The following is a 20,723-nucleotide window of genomic DNA, read 5'->3' as shown; positions in this document are numbered from 1 at the left end:
GGCGGAGCTTTACCTAGCATGGACTTATAGATGACCTGGAGCCAGTGGGTCTGGAGATGAATATGTAGCGAGGGCCAGCCGACTAGAGCATACGGGTCGCAGCGGTGGGTGGTATAAGGTGTTTTAGTAACAAAACGGATGGCACTATGATAAACTGCATCTAGTTTACTGAGTAGAGTATTGGAAGCTATTTTTTAGATGACATCGCCGAAGTCGAGGATCGGTAGATAGTCAGTTACTAGGGTAAGTTTGCGGCGTGAGTGAAGGAGGCTTTGTTGCAAATAGAAAGCCGATTCTAGATTTGATTTGGATTGGATGTTTAATATGAGTCTGAAGGAGAGTTTACAGTCTAGCCAGAACACCTAGGTATTTATAGATTTCCACATATACTAGGTCAGAACCGTCCAGGGTGGTGATGCTAGTCGGGCAGGCGGTGCAGCAGCAAACGGTTGAAAAGCATGCATTTGTTTTACTAGCGTTTAAGAGCGTTGGAGCCACGGAAGGAGTGTTGTATGGCATTGAAGCCGTTTGAATTAGATAGCACAGTGTCCAAGGAAGGGCCAGAAGTATACAGAATGGTGTCGTCTGCGTAGAGGTGGATCAGGGAATCGCCTGCAGCAAGACACATCATGATATATACAGAAAAAGAGTCGGCCCGAGAATTGAACCCTGTGGTACCCCCACAGAGACTGCCAGAGACCAGACTACATGCCCTCCGATTTGACACACTGAACCTGCTCGCAAAGTAGTTGGTGAACCAGGCAAGGCAGTCATCAGAAAAGCGAGGCTACTGAGTCTGCCGATAAGAATAGTGTGATTGACAGAGTCGAAAGCCTTGGCCAGGTCGATGAAGACGGCTGCCACAGTACTGTCTTTTATCGATGGCGTTATGATATCGTTTAGTACCTTGAGCGTGCTGAGGTGCACCCGTGACCGCTCAGAAACCGGATTGCACAGCGGAGAAGGTACGTGGGATTCGAGATGTCAGTGATCTGTTTATTAACTTGGCTTTCGAAGACCTTAGATGGCAGGGACGATTGATATAGGTCTGTAACAGTTTGGGTCCAGGTGTCTCCCCCTTTGAAAGGGATGACCGCGGCAGCTTTCAAACTTGGGGATCTCAGACGATATGAAAGAGAGGTTGAACAGGCTGGTAATAGGGGTTGCGACAATGGCGGCGGATAGTTTCAGAAATAGAGGGTCCAGATTGTCAAGCCCAGCTGATTTGTATGGGTCCAGGTTTTGCAGCTCTTTCAGAACATCTGCTATCCGGATTGGTAAAGGAGAGCTAGGTACGCTTGGGCGATAGCCGCGGGCGGGGCGGAGCTGTTGGCCGAGGTTGGAGTAGCCAGGAGGAAGGCATGGCCAGCCGTTGAGAAATGCTTGTTGAAGTTTTAGATTATCATGGATTTATCGGTGGTGACCGTGTTAACTAGCCTCAGTGCAGTGGGCAGCTGGGAGGAAGTGCTCTTGTTCTCCATGGACTTTACAGTGTCCCAGAACTTTTTGGAGTTAGAGCTACAGGATGCAAATTTCTGCTTGAAAAAGCTAGCCTTTGCTTTCCTGACTGACTGCGTGTATTGGTTCCTGACTTCCCTGAACAGTTGCATATCGCGGGGACTATTCGATGCTATTGCAGTCCACCACAGGATGTTTTTGTGCTGGTCGAGGGCAGTCAGGTCTGGAGTGAACCAAGGGCTATATCTGTTCTTAGTTCTGCATTTTTTGAACGGGGCATGCTTATCTAAGATGGTGAGGAATTTACTTTTAAAGAATGACCAGGCATCCTCAACTGATGGGATGAGGTCAATATCCTTCCAGGATACCCGGGCCAGGTCAATTCTTGCTGCTACTACTCAATATGCTGCTACTACTCTGTTCATCATTTTACTCTTATTAACTATCCTTATGCCTAGTCACTAAACCCTGCGTTTATGTTAACTCCACAAAAAAAAGAAATGTCCCTTTTTCAGGACCCCTGTCTCTCAAAGATAATTCGTAAAAATAAAAAAAAATAAAAAAATATGCACCTGTGGAACGGTCGTTAAGACACTAACAGCTTACAGACGGTAGGCAATTAAGGTCACACTTATGAGAACTTAGGACACTAAAKAGGCCTTTCTACGGACTCTGAAAAAGACTGAAAGAAAGATGCCCAGGGTCCCTGCTCATCTGCGTGAACGTGCCTTAGGCATGCTGCAAGGAGGCATGAGGACTGCAGATGTGGCCAGGGAAAGAAATTGCAATGTCCGTACTGTGAGACACCTAAGACAGCGCTACAGGGAGACAGGACGGACAGCTGATCGTCCTCGCAGTGGCAGACCACGTGTAACAACAGCTGCACAGGATCGATACATCCGAACATCACACCTGAAGGACAGGTACAGGATGGCAACAACAACTACCCAAGTTACACCAGGAACGCACAATCCCTCCATCAGTGCTCAGACTGTCCTCAATAGGCTGAGAGAGGCTGGACTGAGGGCTTGTAGGTCTGTTGTAAGGCAGGTCCTCACCAGACATCACCAGCAACAATGTCACCTATGGGCACAAACCCACCGTCGCTGGACCAGACAGGACTGGCAAAAAGTGCTCTTCACTGACGAGTCGCGGTTTTGTCTCACCAGGGATGATGGTCTGATTCGAGTTTATCGTTGAAGGAATGAGCATTACACCGAGGCCTGTACTTTGGAGCGGGATCGATTTGGAGGTGGAGGGTCCGTCATGGACTGGGGAGGTGTGTCACAGCTTCATCAGACTGAGCTTGTTGTCATTGCAGGCAATCTCAATGCTGTGCATTACAGGGAAGAMATCCTCCTCCCTCATGTGGTACCCTTCCTGCAGGCTCATCCTGACATGACCCTCCAGCATGACAATGCCACCAGCCATACTGCTCGTTCTGTGTGTGATTTCCTGCAAGACAGGAATGCCAGTGATCAGCCATGGCCAGCGAAGAGCCAAGATCTCAATCCCATTGAGCACATCTGGGACCCGTTGGATCAGAGGGTGAGGGCTAGGGCAATTCCCCCCAGAAGTGTCCGGGAACTTGCAGGTGCCTTGGTGGAAGAGCGGGGTAACATCTCACAGCAAGAACTGGCAAATCTGGTAGTCCACGAGGAGGAGATGCACTGCAGTACTTAATGCACCTGGTGGCCACACCAAATACTGACAGTTACTTTTTTGACCCCCCTTTTGTTCAGGGACACATTATTACATTTATGTTAAATTTATGTCTCAGTTGTTGAATCTTGTTATGTTCATACAAATATTTACAAATGTTAAGTTTGCTGAAAATAAAACAGTTGGCAGTGAGAGGACGTTTTTAATGTTGCTGCGTTTATCTAGGTATTTGTAGGATGACACTTTTTCAATAAATAAGCCACTAGATGTGACAATGCTAACCTTCTCTGGCTGAGTGTGAGCTCCGGTAAAGGTCATGAATTTAATTTCTTTGTACATTCAAGACCAGTTGGAGACCATAAAAGGAGGCCTGCAGTAACTGAAAAGCAGTCTGGAGATCTTCAACAGCCTGAACCAGAGAAGGAGAACATTAATATATAACTAGCATCTACATATAGATGCAACTTTGCCGGTTGCATCCCATTTCCCAAATGGTGTCACTTGCCACTGACATAGCTGCAGCTTTGGTGCTGTGCCCTGATCTAAAGCCAGACTGAACTGCGCTCAGTATGTTCCTTTCAATGAATACGTTTTTTTTAAACTGTGTTCATCAGGGATTCAAAGACCTTGGCTAGGATAGGGAGTTTAGAGATAGGAGCATAGTTATTAGCATCTGAGGAATCTCCACCCTTTAGCAGTGGGAGGACATAAGCGGATTTCCAAATGCTGGGTATGGAATTGGTCAAGAGACTCAAGTTGAAAATGTGAGCCACAGGTTCAGTAATAATACCAGCTGGTATCTTTAAGAGGTAGGAGGGATCCAGGTTGTCTGGACCTGCAAACTTTTTAGTGTCTCTTGCCTTTAGAGCTTCACAGACCTTAGCATAAGAAACAGGCTCAAAATGTAAATGGTTCACAAGGGCATATAATTTACTGAAACAGAGCTTACATTAGAAGCCTGAGCCCCAACATTATCAAAAACTTACAAAAACTTACAGCATGCAGTTGAAGTCGGAAGTTTACATACACTTAGGTTGGAGTCATTAAAACTCGCTTTCAACCACTCCACAAATTTCTTGTTACCAAACTATAGTTATGGCAAGTCAMTTAGGACATCTACTTTGTGCACAACACAAGTAATTTTCCCAACAATTGTTTCCAGACAGATTATTTCACTGTATCACAATTCAGAAGTTTACATACACTAAGTTGACTGTGTCTTTAAACAGCTTGGAAAATTCCAGAAAATGTCATGGCTTTAGAAGCTTCTGAAAGGCTAATTGACATAATTTGAGTCAATTGGAGGTGTACACCTGTGGATGTATTTCAAGGCCTACTTTCAAACTCAGTGCCTCTTTGCTTGACATCATGGGAAAATCAAAAGAAATCAGCCAAGACCTCACAAAAAAATTGTAGACCTCCACAAGTCTGGTTCATCCTTGGGAGCAATTTCCAAATGCCTGAAGGTACCACATTCATCTGTACAAACAACAGTACGCAAGTATAAACACCACGGGACCACGCAGCCGTCACACCGCTCAGGGAGGAGACGCATTCTGTCTCCTAGAGATGAACGTAGTTTGGTGCGAAAAGTGCAAATCAATCCCAGAACAGCAGCAAAGTACCTTGTGAAGTTRTTGGAGGAAACAGGTACAAAAGTATCTATATCCACAGTAAAATGAGTCCTATATCTACATACCTGAAAGGCCGCTCAGCAAGGAAGAAGCCACTGCTCCAAAACCGCCATAAAAAAATCCAGACTACGGTTTGTAACTGCACATGGGGACAAAGATTGTACTGTCTGATGGACAACAAAGTCAAGGTATTGGAGTGGCCATCACAAAGCCCTGACCTCAATCCCATAGAAAATTTGTGGTCAGAACTGAAAAAGCGTGTGGGAGCAAGGAGGCCTTACTAACCTGTCTCAGTTACACCAGCTCTGTCAGGAGGAAAATAGACCCAACTTATTGTGGGAAGCTTRTGGAAGGCTACACGAAACGTTTGACCCAAGTTAAACAAATTTAAAGGCAATGCTACCAAATACTAATTGAGTGTGTAATCTGACCCACTGGGAATGTGATGAAATAAATAAAAGCTGAAATAAATTATTCTCGCTATTATTCTGACATTTCACATTCTTAAAATAAAGTGGTGATCCTAACTGATCTAAGACAGGCAATTTTTACTAGGATTAAATGTCAGGAATTATGAAAAACTGAGTTTAAATGTAGTTGGCTAAGGTGTATGTAACTTCAACTGTATTCGAAGTGCTTGTTAAAAACCCCTACAATATGGTCTTTACCCTTCACTTTATTAGAATCCATCATTAATTGGTCAGGAAGACCAGAGGAAACATTAGAACCTGACACTGATTTAAAATCAAATTGTATTTGTCACATGCACCTTACAGTGAAATGCTAACTTTCAAGCCCTTAACCAACAAAACAGTTWWWAAAAAAATACCAACAAAAAAATTAAAAGTAACAAGTAATKAAAGAGCAGCCGTTAAATAACAATAGCGAGGCTATATACAGGGGGTACCGGTACAGAGTCAATGCGTGGGGGCGCCGGTTTGTCGAGGTAATTKAGTTAATATGTATGTGTAGGTAGAGTTATTAAAGTGACTATGCATAGATAATAACAGAGAGTAGCAGCAGCGTAAAAGAGGGGGGGGGGGGGGGGGGGGGGGGGGGGGGGGGGGGGGGGGCAATGCTAATAGTCTGGGTAGCCATTTGATTAGATGTTCAGGAGTCTCATGGCTTGGTGGTAGAAGCCTCTTGGACCTAGACTTGGCACTCAGGTACCGCATGCCGCGCGGTAGCAGAGAGAACAGTCTATGACTAGGGTGGCTGGAGACTGACAATGTTTAGGGCCTTCCTCTGACACCGCCTGGTATAGAGGTCCTGGATGGCGGAAGCTTGGCCCCAGTGATGTACTGGGCCGTACGCAGTACCCTCTGTAGTGCCTTGCGGTCGGAGGCCGAGCAGATGCCATACCAGGCAGTGATGCAACCAGTCAGGATGCTCTCGATGGTGCAGCTGTAAAACATTTTGAGGATCTGAGGACCATTGCCAAATCTTTTCAGTCTCCTGAGGGGGAATAGGTTTTGTTGTGTTCTCTTCACGACTTGTCTTTGTGTGTTTGGACCATGTTAGTTTGTTGGTGATGTGGATGCCAAGGAACTTGAAGCTCTCAACCTGCTCAACTACAGCCCCGTTGATGAGAATGGGGGCGTGTTCAGTCCTTTTCCTGTAGTCCACAATCATCTCCTTTGTCTTGATCACGTTGAGGGAGAGGTTGTTGTCCTTGCACAACACAGTCAGGTCTCTGACCTCTTCCCTATAGGCTGTCATGTTGTTGATCAAGCCTACCACTGTTGTGTCATCGGCAAACTTAATGATGGTGTTGGAGTCGTGCCTGGCCGTGCAGTCATGAGTGAACAGGGTGTACAGGAGGGGGCTGAGCACGCACACCTGAAGGGCCCCCGTGTGGAGGATCAGCGTGGCAGATGTGTGGTTACCTACCCTTACCACCTGGGGGCAGCCCGTCAGGAAGTCCAGGATCCAGTTGCAGTCGGAGGTTTTTAGTCCCAGGGTCCATAGCTTAGTAATCAGCTTTGAGGGCATTATGGTGTTGAACGCTGAGCTGTAGTCAATGATTAGCATTCTCACATCGGTGTTCCTTTTGTCCAGGCGGTAAATGGAAGTGTGGAGTGCAATAGAGATTGTATCATCTGTGGATCTGTTGGGGCAGTATGCAAACTGAGTGGGTCTAGGGTTTCTGGGATAATGGTGTTGATGTGAGCCATGACCAACCTTTCAAAGTACTTCATGGCTACAGATGTAAGTGCTACGGGTCGGTGGTCATTTAGGCAGGCTACCTTTGTGTTCTTGGGCACAGGGACTATGGTGGTCTGCTTGAAACATGTTGGTATTACAGACAGTGAGGTTGAAAATGTCATTGAAGACACTTGCCAGTTGGTCAGCGCGTGCTCGCAGTACACGTCCTGGTAATCCGCCATGTGAATGTTGACCTGTTTAAAAAGGTCTTACATCGGCTGGTTCGTCGGAGGGCATAAGAGGATTTCTTGTAAGCTTCCGGGTTAGAGTCCCGCTCCTTGAAAGCGGCAGTGCCCGAGTCACTGGTGCATCCTGCTTGAATTTTCGCTTGTAAGCAGAAATCAGGAGGATAGTTATGGTCAGATATGCCAAATGGAGGGCGAGGGAGAGCTTTGTATGCGTCTCTGTGTGTGGAGTAAAGGTGCTCTAGAGTTTTTCCCCCTTCTGATTGCACATTTAACATGCTGGTAGAAATGAGGTAAAACGGATTTAAGTTACCCTGCATTAAAGTCCTCGGCCACTAGGAGTGCCGCCCATGGATGAGCGTTTTCCTGTTTGCTTTTGGCTGTATACAGCTCATTGAGTGTGGTCTTAGTGCCAGCATCGGTTTGTGGTGGAAAATAGACAGCTACGAAGAATATAGATGAAAACTTTCTAGGTAGATACAGCTTATCATAAGATACTCTACCTCAGGGGAGCAAAACCTCAGGACTTCCTTAGATATCATGCAGCAGCTGTTGTTTACAAATATACATAGACCGCCACCACTTGTCTTACCAGAGGCTGCTGTTCTATCCTGGCGATACAGTGTATAACCCGCAAGCTGTATGTTACTCATGTCGTCGTCCAGCCACGACTCGGTGAAACATAAGATATTACAGTTTTTAATGTCCCATTGGTAGGATATACGTGCTTGTAGTTCATCCAATTTTTTATCCAGCAATTGTACGTTGGCCAATAATACCGATGGCGAAAGCCCCTCGTCACCGGATCCTCACAAGGCAACCCGATCTCCTGCCGCGAAACCTCCCTCTTTCTCCTGCGAATGGCAGGGATGAGGGCCTGTTCACGTGTCTGGAGTAAATCCCTCTCGCCCGACTCTTTAAAGAAAAATTATTCATCCAGTTCAATGTGAGTAATCGCTGTTCTGATGTCCAAAAGCTATTTTCGGTCATAAGAGACGGTAGAAGCAACATTATGTACAAAATAAGTTACCAACAATGCGAGAAAAAAAAATGTGCACGGTTGGTTAAGAGCCCATAAAAACAGCAGCCGTACCCTCCGGCACCATCATCTTTTGATTCGCTTCCAGAACGGGTAGTTTAGACGGACGGGTAGTTTAGATTCTCTGTGACTGCATTTAGATAGAAATCAGATTTAGACTTCCTGATTAATCCTGTACATTTGTTTATTAGAGATTTGAAGGAGGCCCAGTCAACAGGAGCATTTGTATGTCTAGCTTGAGCCCAAGAGACATTTATCTTTCTGATGAATTATGCCAAGTTACTTGAAAACCCTTYCACTGATTCTAAATGTATTCAAAAGGACATGCTGATCACAGATGGACAGAAATGTCATATAAAAATAGTCCCAGGCAGTGTCAACATCGGGAATCAGACATGGCAATATTAAATGGTACAGATCATGTCAGAACGCTTGCTCATAAAACTGTCTAAAACATATTTTAAAAATATAACAGGGTTTGGCTTTGGTCATCTTTGTATTTCTAACACAAGCAATTGCAAAATGATCATCATTACAGAATATCCCAGTCGATCCGTTACTGGTACTCCATCTATATGCATGTACAGTGCATTCGGAAAGTATTCAGATCCCTTCCCTTTTTCCACATTGTTACGTTACAGCCATACTCTAAATTAATTTCAAAATCCTCACCAACCTACACACAATACCCCATAATGACTTATTTACATAAGTATTAACCTCTTATGCAAGGGGGCAGTATTTTCACGTCCGGATGAAAAGCGTGTCATAAGTAAACTTCCTGCTACTCAGGCCCAGAAGCTAGGATATGCATATTATTAGAAGATTTGGATAGAATACACTCTGAAGTTTCTAGCCCGAGGACAAGCCCGAGGACAAACCATCCAGGGAAGAAAATTGAGGTCACTCTTTTCAATGGGTTTTCATTGGGAATCTAGAATTCTAAGGCAGTTGCTTGCAGTTCCTATCGCAGCCACTGGATGTCAACAGTCTTCAGAAATCGGTTGATGTTTTTCTTTTGAGTAATGAAGAAGTAAGGCTGTCCAGAACGAGGGTCGAGTGAAGTGTACTGTTTGATAGAGGTGCAAGACCTGAAAGCTCACTACACTTTGTTTTCCTYCGGTATTGAACACAGTTATCACGTCTTAAGTTTTGATCAATTATTTACATTAAAAAATACCTAAAGTTGTATTAGGAAAGCTGTTTGAAATGTTTGGACAAAGATTAAAGGTCATTTATGAGATATTTTGTAGTCATGTGGCACGAGTTGGAACCGGTGTTTTTCTGGATCAAACGCGCCAAATAAATGGACATTTTGGATATATAACGACGGAAATAATCGAACAAAAGGACCATTTGTGATGTTTATGGGACATATTGGAGTGCCAACAGAAGGAGCTCGTCAAAGGTAAGGCATGAATTATATCTTTATTTCTGAGTTTCGTGTCGTGCCTGGCAAGTTGAATTATGATTGTTTGATGGGGTGCTATCCTCAGATAATAGCATGGTTTGCTTTCGCCGTAAAGCTTTTTGAAATCTGACACAGCGGCTGGATTAACAAGAAGTGTATCTTTAACTTCTTTGGGGTAGGGGGCAGTATTTTCACGTCCGGATGAAAAGCATGCCCAGAGTAAACGGCCTGCTACAAAGCCATAAAAGCTAGAATATGCATATTATTAGTAGATTTGGATAGAAAAATCTGAAGTTTCTAAAACTGTTTGAATGATGTCTGTGAGTATAACAGAACTCATATGGCATGCAAAAACCTGAGAAGAAATCCAACCAGGAAGTGGGAAATCTGTGGTTGGTCGATTTTGAACTCAGCTCCGATTGAAGATAGTGTGATATTGGTAATGTTGCACTTCCTAAGGCTTCCACTAGATGTCAACAGTCTTTAGAGCCTTGTCTGATGCTTCTACTGTTAAGTGGGGCCGAATGAGAGTGGTCTATCATGACCTGAACAAGTGCTGACCATGCGTGTTCATGTGAGAGCGAGCTCTGTTCCATCGCACTTCTGAAGACAAAGGAATTCTCCGGTTGGAACATTATTGAAGAATTATGTTAAAAACATCCTAAAGATTGATTCAATACTTTGTTTGTCATGTTTTTACGGACTGTAATATAACTTTAACTTTTCGTCCGTACTTTCCGCTGGACTTGCCCACGCGTCGTGAGTTTGGAAAGTGTACTGAACGCTAGAACAACGAGGAATTTGGACATAAATGGACATTATCAAACAAAACAAACATTTATTGTGGAACTGGGATTCCTGGGAGTGCATTCTGATGAAGATCAAAGGTAAGTGAATGTTTATAATGTTATTTCTGACTTCTGTTGACTGCACAATATGGCAGATATATTTTTGTCTTGATTGGGGCTCTGAGCGCCAACCTCAGATTATTGCATGGTTTGCTTTTTCCGTAAAGCTTTTTTGAAATCTGACACAGCGGTTGCATTAAGGAGAAGTGCATCTAAAATTCCATTCATAACACTTGTATTTCATCAACATTTATAATGAGTATTTCTGTAAATTGATGTGGCTCTCTGCAAAATCACCGGATGTTTTGGAACTTCTGAACGTAACGCGCCAATGTAAACTCAGATTTTTGGATATAAATATGAACTTTACCGAACAAAACATACATGTATTGTGTAACATGAAGTCCTATGAGTGTCATCTGATGAAGATCATCAAAGGTTAGTGATTCATTTTATCTATATTTCTGCTTTTTGTGAATCCTCTCTTTGGCTGGAAAAATGGCTGTGTTATTCTGTGAACAGGCACTCACCAAACAATCATTTGGTTTCCTTTCGTCGTAAACCCTTTTTGAAATCGGACACTGTGGCTGGATTTACAACAAGTGTATATTTAAAATGGTGTAAAATACATGTATGTTTGAGGAATTTTAATTATGGGATTTCTGTTTTGAATTTGTGGCTCTGCAGTTTCACTGGCTGTTGAAGAGGTGGGACGCTACCGTCCCACGTACCCTAGAGAGGTTAAGAAACTGTGACGAAACATTTAATCTTGTGCTTTTCTAATAACTAATTTGTGATCATGCAAGTGACCGATTGAACAAATCCTCACTATCTGCAATTCGGCAGTACGCCCAGACCATTGCTTTGAGAACGAAAGATGTCAATTTCAAGGTCTCAGCTTCGAGAGAAGAAGTGTTGTGAGGTATTGGTCTGTCACATGCATAAACCAGTATTGGTCGGTCACATGAATGAAGCAAACGTTAATGATGAATTAATTATGAATGAAGAATAAGCTAAAATCATGCATCTATAACTTGTTTGCAGAATAAAAGAACTAACGGGACTGCCCTGGTAGAGCTCCTGACAGATGTTCACTATGGTGCATCAAGTTTGCTGGAACCTCTCCAGTTAACTGTTAATAAACAATGATTCATTTAGTGTCCCACAGTATCCCATGTGTAGTATTTCCACGACAACCCTTGCTATGAGACTCRAAATTTAACTCCAGTGCATTCTGTTTCAATTGATCATCCTTGAAATGTTTCTACAACTTCATTGGAGTTCACCTGTGACAAATTCAATCGATTGGACATGATYTGGGAAGGAACACACCCGTCAATATAAGATCCCACAGTTGACAGTGCATGCCAGAGCAAAAACCAAGGTAGTAGTGGAGGCATCATGCTGTGGGGATGTTTTTCAGCGGCAAGGACTGGGAGACTGGTCAGCATCGAGGCAAAGATAAATGGAGCAAAGTACAGAGAGATTCTTGATGAAAACCTGCTCCAGAGCGCTCAGAACTTTAGACTGGGGCAAAGGTTCAACTTCCAAAAGGACAACAACCCTAAGCACAAAGCCAAGACAACACGAGTTGCTTCAGGACAAGTCTCTGAATCTCCTAGAGTGACCCAGCCAGAGCCCGGACTTGAACCTGATCTAACATCTCTGGACCTGAAAATAACTGTGCAGTAATGCTCCCCATCCAAACTGACAGTGCTTGAGAGGATCTGCAGAGAATGGGAGAAACTCCCCAAATACAGGTGTGCCAAGCTTGTAGCGTACCCATACCCAAGAAGAATCGAGGCTGTAATCGCTGCCAACGGTGCTTCAACAAAGTACTGAGTAAAGGGTCTGAATATTTATGTAAATGTGAGGGGGGGGGGGGTGTAGATTGATGGGGGGAAAAACAAATGTAATTAATTTTAGAATAAGGCTGTAACGTAACAAAATGTAGAAAAAGTCAAGGGGTCTGAATACTTTTCGAATGCACTGTATGCATGCATGTATGTATATATTAAATATTGTATTTTCTTATTCCTTGTGTTACTATTTTTATTATCTTTTGATTCTGCATAGTTGGGACAGGCTCGTAGGCAAGCATTTTATAGTAAAGTCTACACCCGTTGTATTCGGTGCATGTGACAAAATTATATTTGATTTTAGTCTAAATGCATAATTTAGTGCTCTTTGGGTCAGAACACTCACTTGAAGTAATACTTCTGCAGCAATCCTTGGTTCTCTTGGAAGAGACGGAGGTAGCTTTCTAAGGAGCTCTCACTCAGTGCTAGGTATAGCCAGGCACGACCTGCACAGAAAATAAATATAAACAAGGGACAAACATGGGCATATGTAGGTCATATTTACTAGTACCATGTATTATTTATTTCCTGCCTGAACTTGCAAATAAGTAGGCCTGCAAAGAAACCTCTAAAAGGAGAAACATATTTTCCTGCCTGAACTTGCAAATAAGTAGGCCTGCAAAGAAACCTCTGTAAAAGGAGAAACATATGTGCAAACACCAATGGTAACTACTGTAATCCTGACCTCAAATAACAACATTATCTTATGCTACATTTCTGTCATGTGGCATAAGAGGAACTTACAATTGGCAAACCACTGGCTAACAAATGTCATTAATTTTATCACAGTAAATGTAGGTGTATGAATTGATTGACAGAAATGGCATGTCTGCGTGTTTTAGGGTTAACTGCTGTGAAACGTTTGTTTCTCAAGTTGCCCACAAGACTGACCATGAATGTGGTTGTGTGCGTAAGAAAGCAGTAAAAATGGTGTTCTTACTTCGCCCAAGGTTGGTTGCTATGTGCTGGAGCTCGTCTACCTGCCGGACCGCTTCCCTGCGGGTGAAGTGTAGAACCAGTACCCAGTAACCTGAGGAGATATCCTGCAGCCTGCAATGCACAGACCATGAGAGTTTAACTGAGTTAGGATGTATTAAAGTACTGAGCAGATTTGGCTCTCAGTCTTCTTACCCATAGAGTAGAGCATGGTCAAGGTGCTCGCACAGTCGCTGTAGGACCCGGTCGTGATTCCGGATGGCTGGAGTTTCATCCTCACAGGCAGCAAAGTAACTCTGCAACTGCAGTCAGAGCACAAAACATGTGGAGCTGACAAGAGTACTAGGCCCACAGCCAAACTAGAAATATAGGGATATCTTCTTCATGAGATGTTGACAGGAGTCCCTCAGTGACAGATATCTGCAAGCATGGAGCCTGAAATTGGATAATTGCTACTGTACATCTGACGCACTAAATGGTATTACTATGACTGACTAAAAAGCATTAATCAGACTTTTGTTCGTAACCTCTGAAAAGACTAGTTTAACAGGACTGACTGAATATAAAGGAATGTGGGATCTTAAATTCCAGTCACCTGATGACGATCATGTGACTGGGAACAGGAACAAACGGAATGTAAACTGGAGAGGATTTGAAAATCATACCAGGCAAGGTCTATTAAGCACTGACTGTCAGTCTGGCACAGTGCAAATAGTTGGGAAGGATGGGACTGAACGTTAACACTGTATGCAATGGATGAACGTCAACAAACATTCAACCAGGGTTTAGCCTAATTGATTAAGTAACCCAGAAGTCAAATTGAATGTGGTCACAGTATGCATAACTATACCTATCTTACGCAAGCATATTGAAATGTGTTTGGAAAATAAGCAAAAAAAGTTATTTTGGCCTTCAAATTGAATTGGCCGTGACTCCGAATTTTAGAAGCAATAAATAGTGTTTGTTTACATGACAGCATTAGCCAATACAACACAGTGTCAGCTAGCTAGACAAAACACCCATGACATTACAAACGTAATCCATGTGTTTAACGTTAGTTAAACAATCTTCAAAGACCTCAGATAGTCAGCAACTGTTTTCTACTATGAGTCAGGCCCACTTATCATGGCAAGCAGGATAATACTGGTGTTTACCGTCTTCAAATAAATTAGCTAACTAATCTTACTAACATGACTTTGAGCTAACTAGCTAACTGTATGTGTATAGACTTGATATCAGTCTTACCTTCTTGACAGACGAAGAAATGTTTTCCAATATTCGGTCCTTGACTTTGAGTTGATCCATCACTGACTGGTCTTCTTGGCTGCCTGCAGCTGTCAGCTGATTTCCAGAGGTCTCAATGTGGTCTGCTGTCGATGTTCTCAAAGCTAGCCAGCCATATATTTTCAACACTGATAATTGGCTAGCGAAGCGAACAACATAACATCAACCAAGCAGCTGGCTAGGTAATGTAACAACTAGCATAAGACAACATGGCCATAGCTACTAACGTTGACTGGCAACGTCGTCCTCCCTCATGCTAGTCCTCCTACTATGTTTCGAATGGCTAACGTCGTTAGTCAACCGAATTGGCCAGCACGTTAGTTGGCGTCAGCGCTAGTAGGGAATAAATCTCCTGCTGTCGTAGCCGGTAGCTTTTACTTTTTGTAGTTAGCACTCAACTTGTTCAAACTTATGTTGTAGTTCAACTTTATGATGTAAAATGTAGAAACCATGACACATTCAAGACGATGCTAACCCAGTTTCTAAAGCCAGAGGTGCAACATCGCGAGGCTTCCGGGAACGCTTTTGCGAAACAGAGCAAGCAGAACAGACCAGGGTTTCGGATTTAACAATTAAATTATAGAAGTGAAAAGGTATTCTATAGTTAATTTTCTAGAAATGTCAATACACAACCTAAATTCGAGCCCATGTCTTAAGTAATTGAACATGTTATTACTCCAACCTCGTGAAATTGACACGTTTTCCTCTTTGTCAAAAATTACTTTATATCGAAGGAGTGCCTTTAACTTGACGTCCTGCACATGCGCATTCCGGCGCGARACCATCATTAGAGCCGAAGAAGTGTTTCTGCGCATGAGCTTAACTAGCCAACGTCTCCATGACATGGCCTAGAAGCGTGATCGGGTATTTCCATTTGGGAAGCAGTTTCTGCCCATCTTCATACTGTACTGTCTATGGTTAAGTTTAGCAGCTAGCCATTTGAAGTTATAGAATTGACTGATACGTCACCAAATGCCTGTCAACGAGCTCGTGACCCACTAACATCACCTCCAACAAATGTGGGTAACTGATTTTTTTTGCTGTAGTTTCTTCTTCTTCTTTTTTTTTTTAAACTAACTACATGTTCTCTACCCTATTCAGCTCATTGATTTATATATACACACACAATTGATCCAGCTGCAGGTTACTAAGTTACATTAAGGATACTAATAAGACTTCAACAGAGTGGAATGTCAACATTTTATTGTAGTTTAAGGATTTGTGTAACGTTTGTTGCAAACATGTTAGTGTTTCTATTGGCAAGACTATTTGATCAGACAAAACAAAAATATTCAGTGCATGTACCGCATCAAGATGTTTTTATCCTCATACAAGTGGGTGGGAAAAACATACATTCATGGGATTTTTCCAAACAAGTGTTCCATCTGCTATTGAGATCGTGAAGCAACCATATCCAATTGCTGACTGAATTCAGAGATGTGCACAGATCATTTGAGTGATTATTTTACACAAGTGTATTTTTTCAGAATTACAAAAAATCTCAGACACAGGTGAATTAGTTTGCCTGCAAAGCCCTCATTAAATTCCCCCACAACCAATAGAGAAGCAACATGTTCAATTCTCACCAACTCTTCTTGCAGGCTCTGCCAGATGATTTAAGCAACCAAGAACCTTCACCCCAATAAGGCAAATTCTTAATCTATCACCCCTCCCTCCTAATTTAATAAGCTTTTCTCTAAACGTTTCATCTCCCTAGTCTGACTTTTCCTTTTCTTTCATGTGAAGGAAGACTATGCTGAAGACAAAGAGTCCTCCCATCATGGAGAAGACACTGGCGTAGTAAGGGAACGCTGAGGGGATGAAGCGCTCATACTGGGTGTGCTGCAGAGGACGCACCGACACCTATGGGAGAGGACATGTATACATTAGCAATTGAGTACTATACTTTGTTTGCTTATAGTGTGACACGTACAATTAATTAGCTAGTGTAGCCCTTGATATACTCAAGAGCCTTCCATTTCAAAACAAATGAAAACATGAAACAGTTCCCTCACCTGAGTAGAGGAGTACAGGTGTGTGTAGCCTAGCCTGTTGTAGTCCACCTTGAACTGGAACACTCCATACACGTCAGGCAACTTGAACTGGACGCTGTATTTATCTCCTATTCAGGTAAATATAATTATTTGATTGACATGGAAAACTGTTCAATCAATTTCCCCAATGTAAATAATCATGAGAAAAAAAAGAGTAATCTCTGAAATGTTCATACCATTTTTCTTGAGGTAGGTCCTGACGAAGGGGTCAATTCTCACAAACTCCAACTGGATGTCTTCCCCATCAAAGGGAATCCAGCTGCCCTCGGACAGCATCTCAATTACAACGCTGTACTCCTGTGTCAGAGGAAAAGGACAGAAACAACATAATGGCCACAGTTCATGGAGTAAAAAAACAAATATCTTCATGCCTTTTTTCATTCCCATTAGCTCAATCGGCATATTTTCACATTTTAATGTTTCGTTAAATAAGAAAAATAGCTAAATACTGTCATAATGGACAGCAAAAATGTCTTACCACGAGATGTTGATGGATTAAATAGTGACTCACCACAAGGTCTGTGATGGTGTAAGCTGCAGGAGGGGTGCTCTCCCCCACAGGATGATGTGTAACGRCTCCCACCCGGAGTACACCGGCTTCCTTGAACACCCAACGGGACAGAGCCTCAGCCAATTCCATGTTCCCAGTCTGAGCGTACCTACAAGAGATCCAAGACTGGAATTAAAACAGTTATTCCGTTTCTTAAAATATAAAAGGTTATTATTGGACAATGAAAATCATAAAAGTAGGGCAGGCAACTACAGAGCAGATGATGAAAAGCATTATGAAAGAGGGTTACCTCTGGGAGCCAGGTGTAGCCTTCTGAACAGCAGCGTTGAAGAAGGCGTCGCTGAAAAAGTGCAGTGAGCCACTGAATACCACTCGGGCGTTGTTCCTGGCCTGGAGCCCAGCGATCAAAAGAGTGTTCTTTCCAACAGCATGGGGGTACTGTCCAGAAAGGAGAGCGTAGTGTCAACCAAAATATAAAGTTTCAGTTATAAACATCTTACACACATAAGTTAGTCAAATTTCTAAGGAGAATGTTTGATAAGGAAGGAAACAGTGCTGGTATTACCTGAGAGATGGGTCGGTCAGGGAAGTAGGAGTAGGAGGTGGAAGAGCCAGTCAGAATGTCCAGGACCAGGGGGTTATCTGGGTCTGCCACCATGCTGGGAGAAGGGGAGTGGATGACAACAATCCTTTACCATAGAAAAATTTGTCCATAGGGGTATAACAACGTAATACCAGTGTAGTAACTCCCTTGTTTAGAACTGACAATACTTGTTCTCAACTGTAATGGTAGACTCACCCAACACCCTTGAAGAGGATGGGTTTGTCACTGGGGTTCCCGACAATAGTGGGAGCCTTCAGAAGATTGTCTGGATCAGCAACAATCAGGGTATGCTAGGGGAAGGAATAGGGGGGGAAGAGGAAGAAAGTTTACATCTTATGATTCACCTACCTCAAGTGCTCTGCAATTTTAATGGTCACTCAATACCCATTTCACACCTTTTCTTGAGACTTAACTTGGGAATTCTACATTATTAGACAGAAGTGCATTGACACATGCCCCTGTAAGCAATTGCAAAACCTAATGCTAAAAGGTTTACATTAGAATGTTCTTTCTTCTGTTTACCTCACCAGGGTCTGACACATCGTAATGGTGATGATCAATGACAGCAGTCTTCTCCTCATCAAACTCAATCCCACATTCACTGCCTATCTCTCTCAGAGGGTCACCTAGGGCAAAGGAGATTACAGGACAATGGCATTAGTTACTGTGTAACATTCTGACCAAACCGACTCAGTGCGCACATGTTTTGTCTATCCCCACCAGAAGTGCTCATGACATGCAGGTTTAAATACCAAAACAACTGAATGAACTATATTCATTTGGGGACAGGTCGAAACACACATGAAACATTCATGGATATTTARCAAGCTTGCTGTTGCTAGCTAATTTGTCCGGGGTGATAAACATTGGATTGTTATTTTACTTGAAATGCACATGGTCCTTTTTTTCTTTGTTGAATTTTGAGTCACAAAAGAATGTGTTCTCTACTCTGACAATTAATCCACAGAAAAGGGGAACCCTAGTTAGTTTTTAAGTTAGTTTTATTTCATTAATCTTTCCTCCATTCTTATTCTTCTGTGGATTCTATATGGCGGTTGGCAACCAACTTTAAGGTGCATTACCACCACCAACTGGACTGGTGGGTGGATCTTGTTWATCTTTCAATCAACCACGTGGGTTAGTATGCTCCTAAAAACCAATGAGTAGATGGAGAGGCAGGACTTGCAGCGGGTCAATCGTCTAAAATGGAACCAAGTTTGTTGATGTGTGCAAGCAGTTTGGATGAAATGATGAAAACCTGTGTACATTTACTTTGCAACATTTTGGTTATTTTGGTCAGCAMATAAATGTTGTAGAAACAACATCTGTGGTTTTTACACAAGTAAGAATAATCTATTTTTCACTTACTAATATCAGAGCTTGCAGCAACCAGGACATTGCCTCCACCATCGATGAAGGAAGTGATTGTCTCAACATTGATGTTGCCACCAAAGTCTTAAAAGGATAAAAGTTGCATTAAATATTTAGTACTTTGTTTGTTGTAACAAAAATGATTGATGCAAGATAAATGTCAAAAATTAGAACTGCAATGTTAGGTAACTAACCTTCCACGGATGGGGAGAAGATGATGAGRTGGTCATAGAGAAATTGGCCATATTTGATCAGGGAAAGAGAAGGATCATCTGCAGTCTTGAATGAAAGGTCAAAGCCACGATCTGCAAAGGACATAAAACTACATCAGCCTGGTGGAAATTGATTTGGAAATAAGTCMTCTAAGTTACATTGTTTTAAACCATTTTGATGCACAGGATGGGTTAACACAGCATTTCTAGTGCATAAAAACACACACTTATGTATCATTTTGGGATAAACATCATGTAACAGTACATGCGCAGTAGGGTCTGAAAAATGTAGTAAAATGTAGTACAGTAGTACAATCACAGTGCAAAAGCTAACATTCTCAGGTGCCCCGGACACGTAGTTGTGAAAGTGGACAGATACGACCTTTCTTTGCCTTTAACATCGACAATGATAGCTAACTAGTTACTATTTTTTTTTTACCCAAATCAATGCCACATGCCCCAGTAGTGACACCTATTCCTATCCTATGCAACGTTGCGTTGGCAACCTAGCTAGCTAGGATTAGCTAACAAACTAACGTTGGTGGAGTTCTGAGCGCTAACTAAGATAACGTTAGCTTACTAACTGAACGGAAAACAAATTAATGAAAACAAATCTTCGTTATGGATAAAAAGAAACGTATAATTGTAGCTAGCTAGCTAGCTAACCAATGGCTGAGAAAAGAACACGTATTTCTTCCACCTGCCAGACTGCGGAAGAAGATTGAATGGGTGTCTCTGATGTTGAGGTTGTCCAACAAAACGAGTGTCTTTCCGTCAGCCAATGCCATGTGCATCATGGACGATATCATCAAGAATAAAATAAAATTGTTCCCCAACAATCTGGATTTTGTCTGAGCCATGCTTACAGTGCGTTGTTTTAACAATAACGTAGAACTGCACCAATTCATTTGCATGTCTGAGGTCCACTTCGCCATTTTGAAGAATAAGTCAACGTCAGCGTTCTTCTTCTTCTTTTTAAAATGTGTACTGGCTGATCGCAACCAACTGAAAGGCGCATACACTGCCATCTACTACACTGGAGTGTGTGAGGCCCTATWAATCTATTTGTTGTATCTAGCCCTGTGTTTCCGCCTACTGTTTTTGAGCGTGAATTCATTCCACTTTGTGACACAAAAGGGAAGGGGAAAATTGCCCTACCATCTAACCCTACACCCATTAAAACCTATCCTATCTGATCCCATACTATCGCTCAACACACCTTGTAACTCCTCTGCAGTAAAATCTCATACACCCAAGTACTTCTCTGCAGCTGCCACCACAACATCTATTTTCTGTGATTTCCATTTCCATTTCTGCAGTACAGTTGATATCCATGGCTATGAACGCTAAGGAGCCAACCTTACTGAAACACATTTTATTCCTATCACTCTCTATTGGCCTCAGCCTAAAAGACATTACTGTGCAGCCGTCTTCATCGACCTGGCCAAGG

The 20,723-nt window shown here is 42.6% G+C and overlaps 2 protein-coding genes across 4 annotated transcripts in view; both read right to left on the bottom strand.

Annotated features, from left to right (window-relative positions):
* The window catches only part of LOC111966537 (pleckstrin homology domain-containing family M member 2-like), a 52,627-nt gene extending 37,383 nt beyond the window's left edge, over window positions 1–15,244 (bottom strand). For all 3 annotated transcript variants that reach the window (XM_023991262.2, XM_023991263.2, XM_023991264.2), the window contains exons 1-4: window positions 14,483–15,244; window positions 13,433–13,539; window positions 13,242–13,351; window positions 12,648–12,747 (exon numbers count right to left, since the gene is read on the bottom strand). In XM_023991262.2, coding sequence (XP_023847030.1) covers window positions 12,648–12,747; window positions 13,242–13,351; window positions 13,433–13,539; window positions 14,483–14,542 — 377 coding nt within the window. In that variant the 5' untranslated portion in view covers window positions 14,543–15,244. The remainder of the gene's footprint in view (window positions 1–12,647; window positions 12,748–13,241; window positions 13,352–13,432; window positions 13,540–14,482) is intronic.
* Window positions 15,245–15,709: 465 nt separating this feature from the next.
* LOC111966536 (dolichyl-diphosphooligosaccharide--protein glycosyltransferase 48 kDa subunit) lies at window positions 15,710–20,233 on the bottom strand. The gene is made up of 11 exons (XM_023991261.2): window positions 19,974–20,233; window positions 19,256–19,366; window positions 19,059–19,145; window positions 18,213–18,316; window positions 17,886–17,980; window positions 17,652–17,745; window positions 17,376–17,524; window positions 17,087–17,234; window positions 16,752–16,872; window positions 16,537–16,643; window positions 15,710–16,384 (listed from the first exon to the last, which is right to left on the bottom strand). The coding sequence occupies exons 1-11, from the start codon at window positions 20,206–20,208 to the stop codon at window positions 16,235–16,237; spliced, it is 1,401 nt and encodes a 466-aa protein (XP_023847029.1). The 5' UTR covers window positions 20,209–20,233; the 3' UTR covers window positions 15,710–16,234.
* Between the last annotated feature and the right edge of the window lie 490 nt (window positions 20,234–20,723).

Source organism: Salvelinus sp. IW2-2015, linkage group LG7 (genome assembly GCF_002910315.2).
Source record: "Salvelinus sp. IW2-2015 linkage group LG7, ASM291031v2, whole genome shotgun sequence".
NCBI lineage: Eukaryota > Metazoa > Chordata > Actinopteri > Salmoniformes > Salmonidae > Salvelinus > Salvelinus sp. IW2-2015.
The sequence above is the reverse complement of the archived record's forward strand: the minus strand, read 5'-3'. Positions and strand labels throughout refer to the sequence as shown.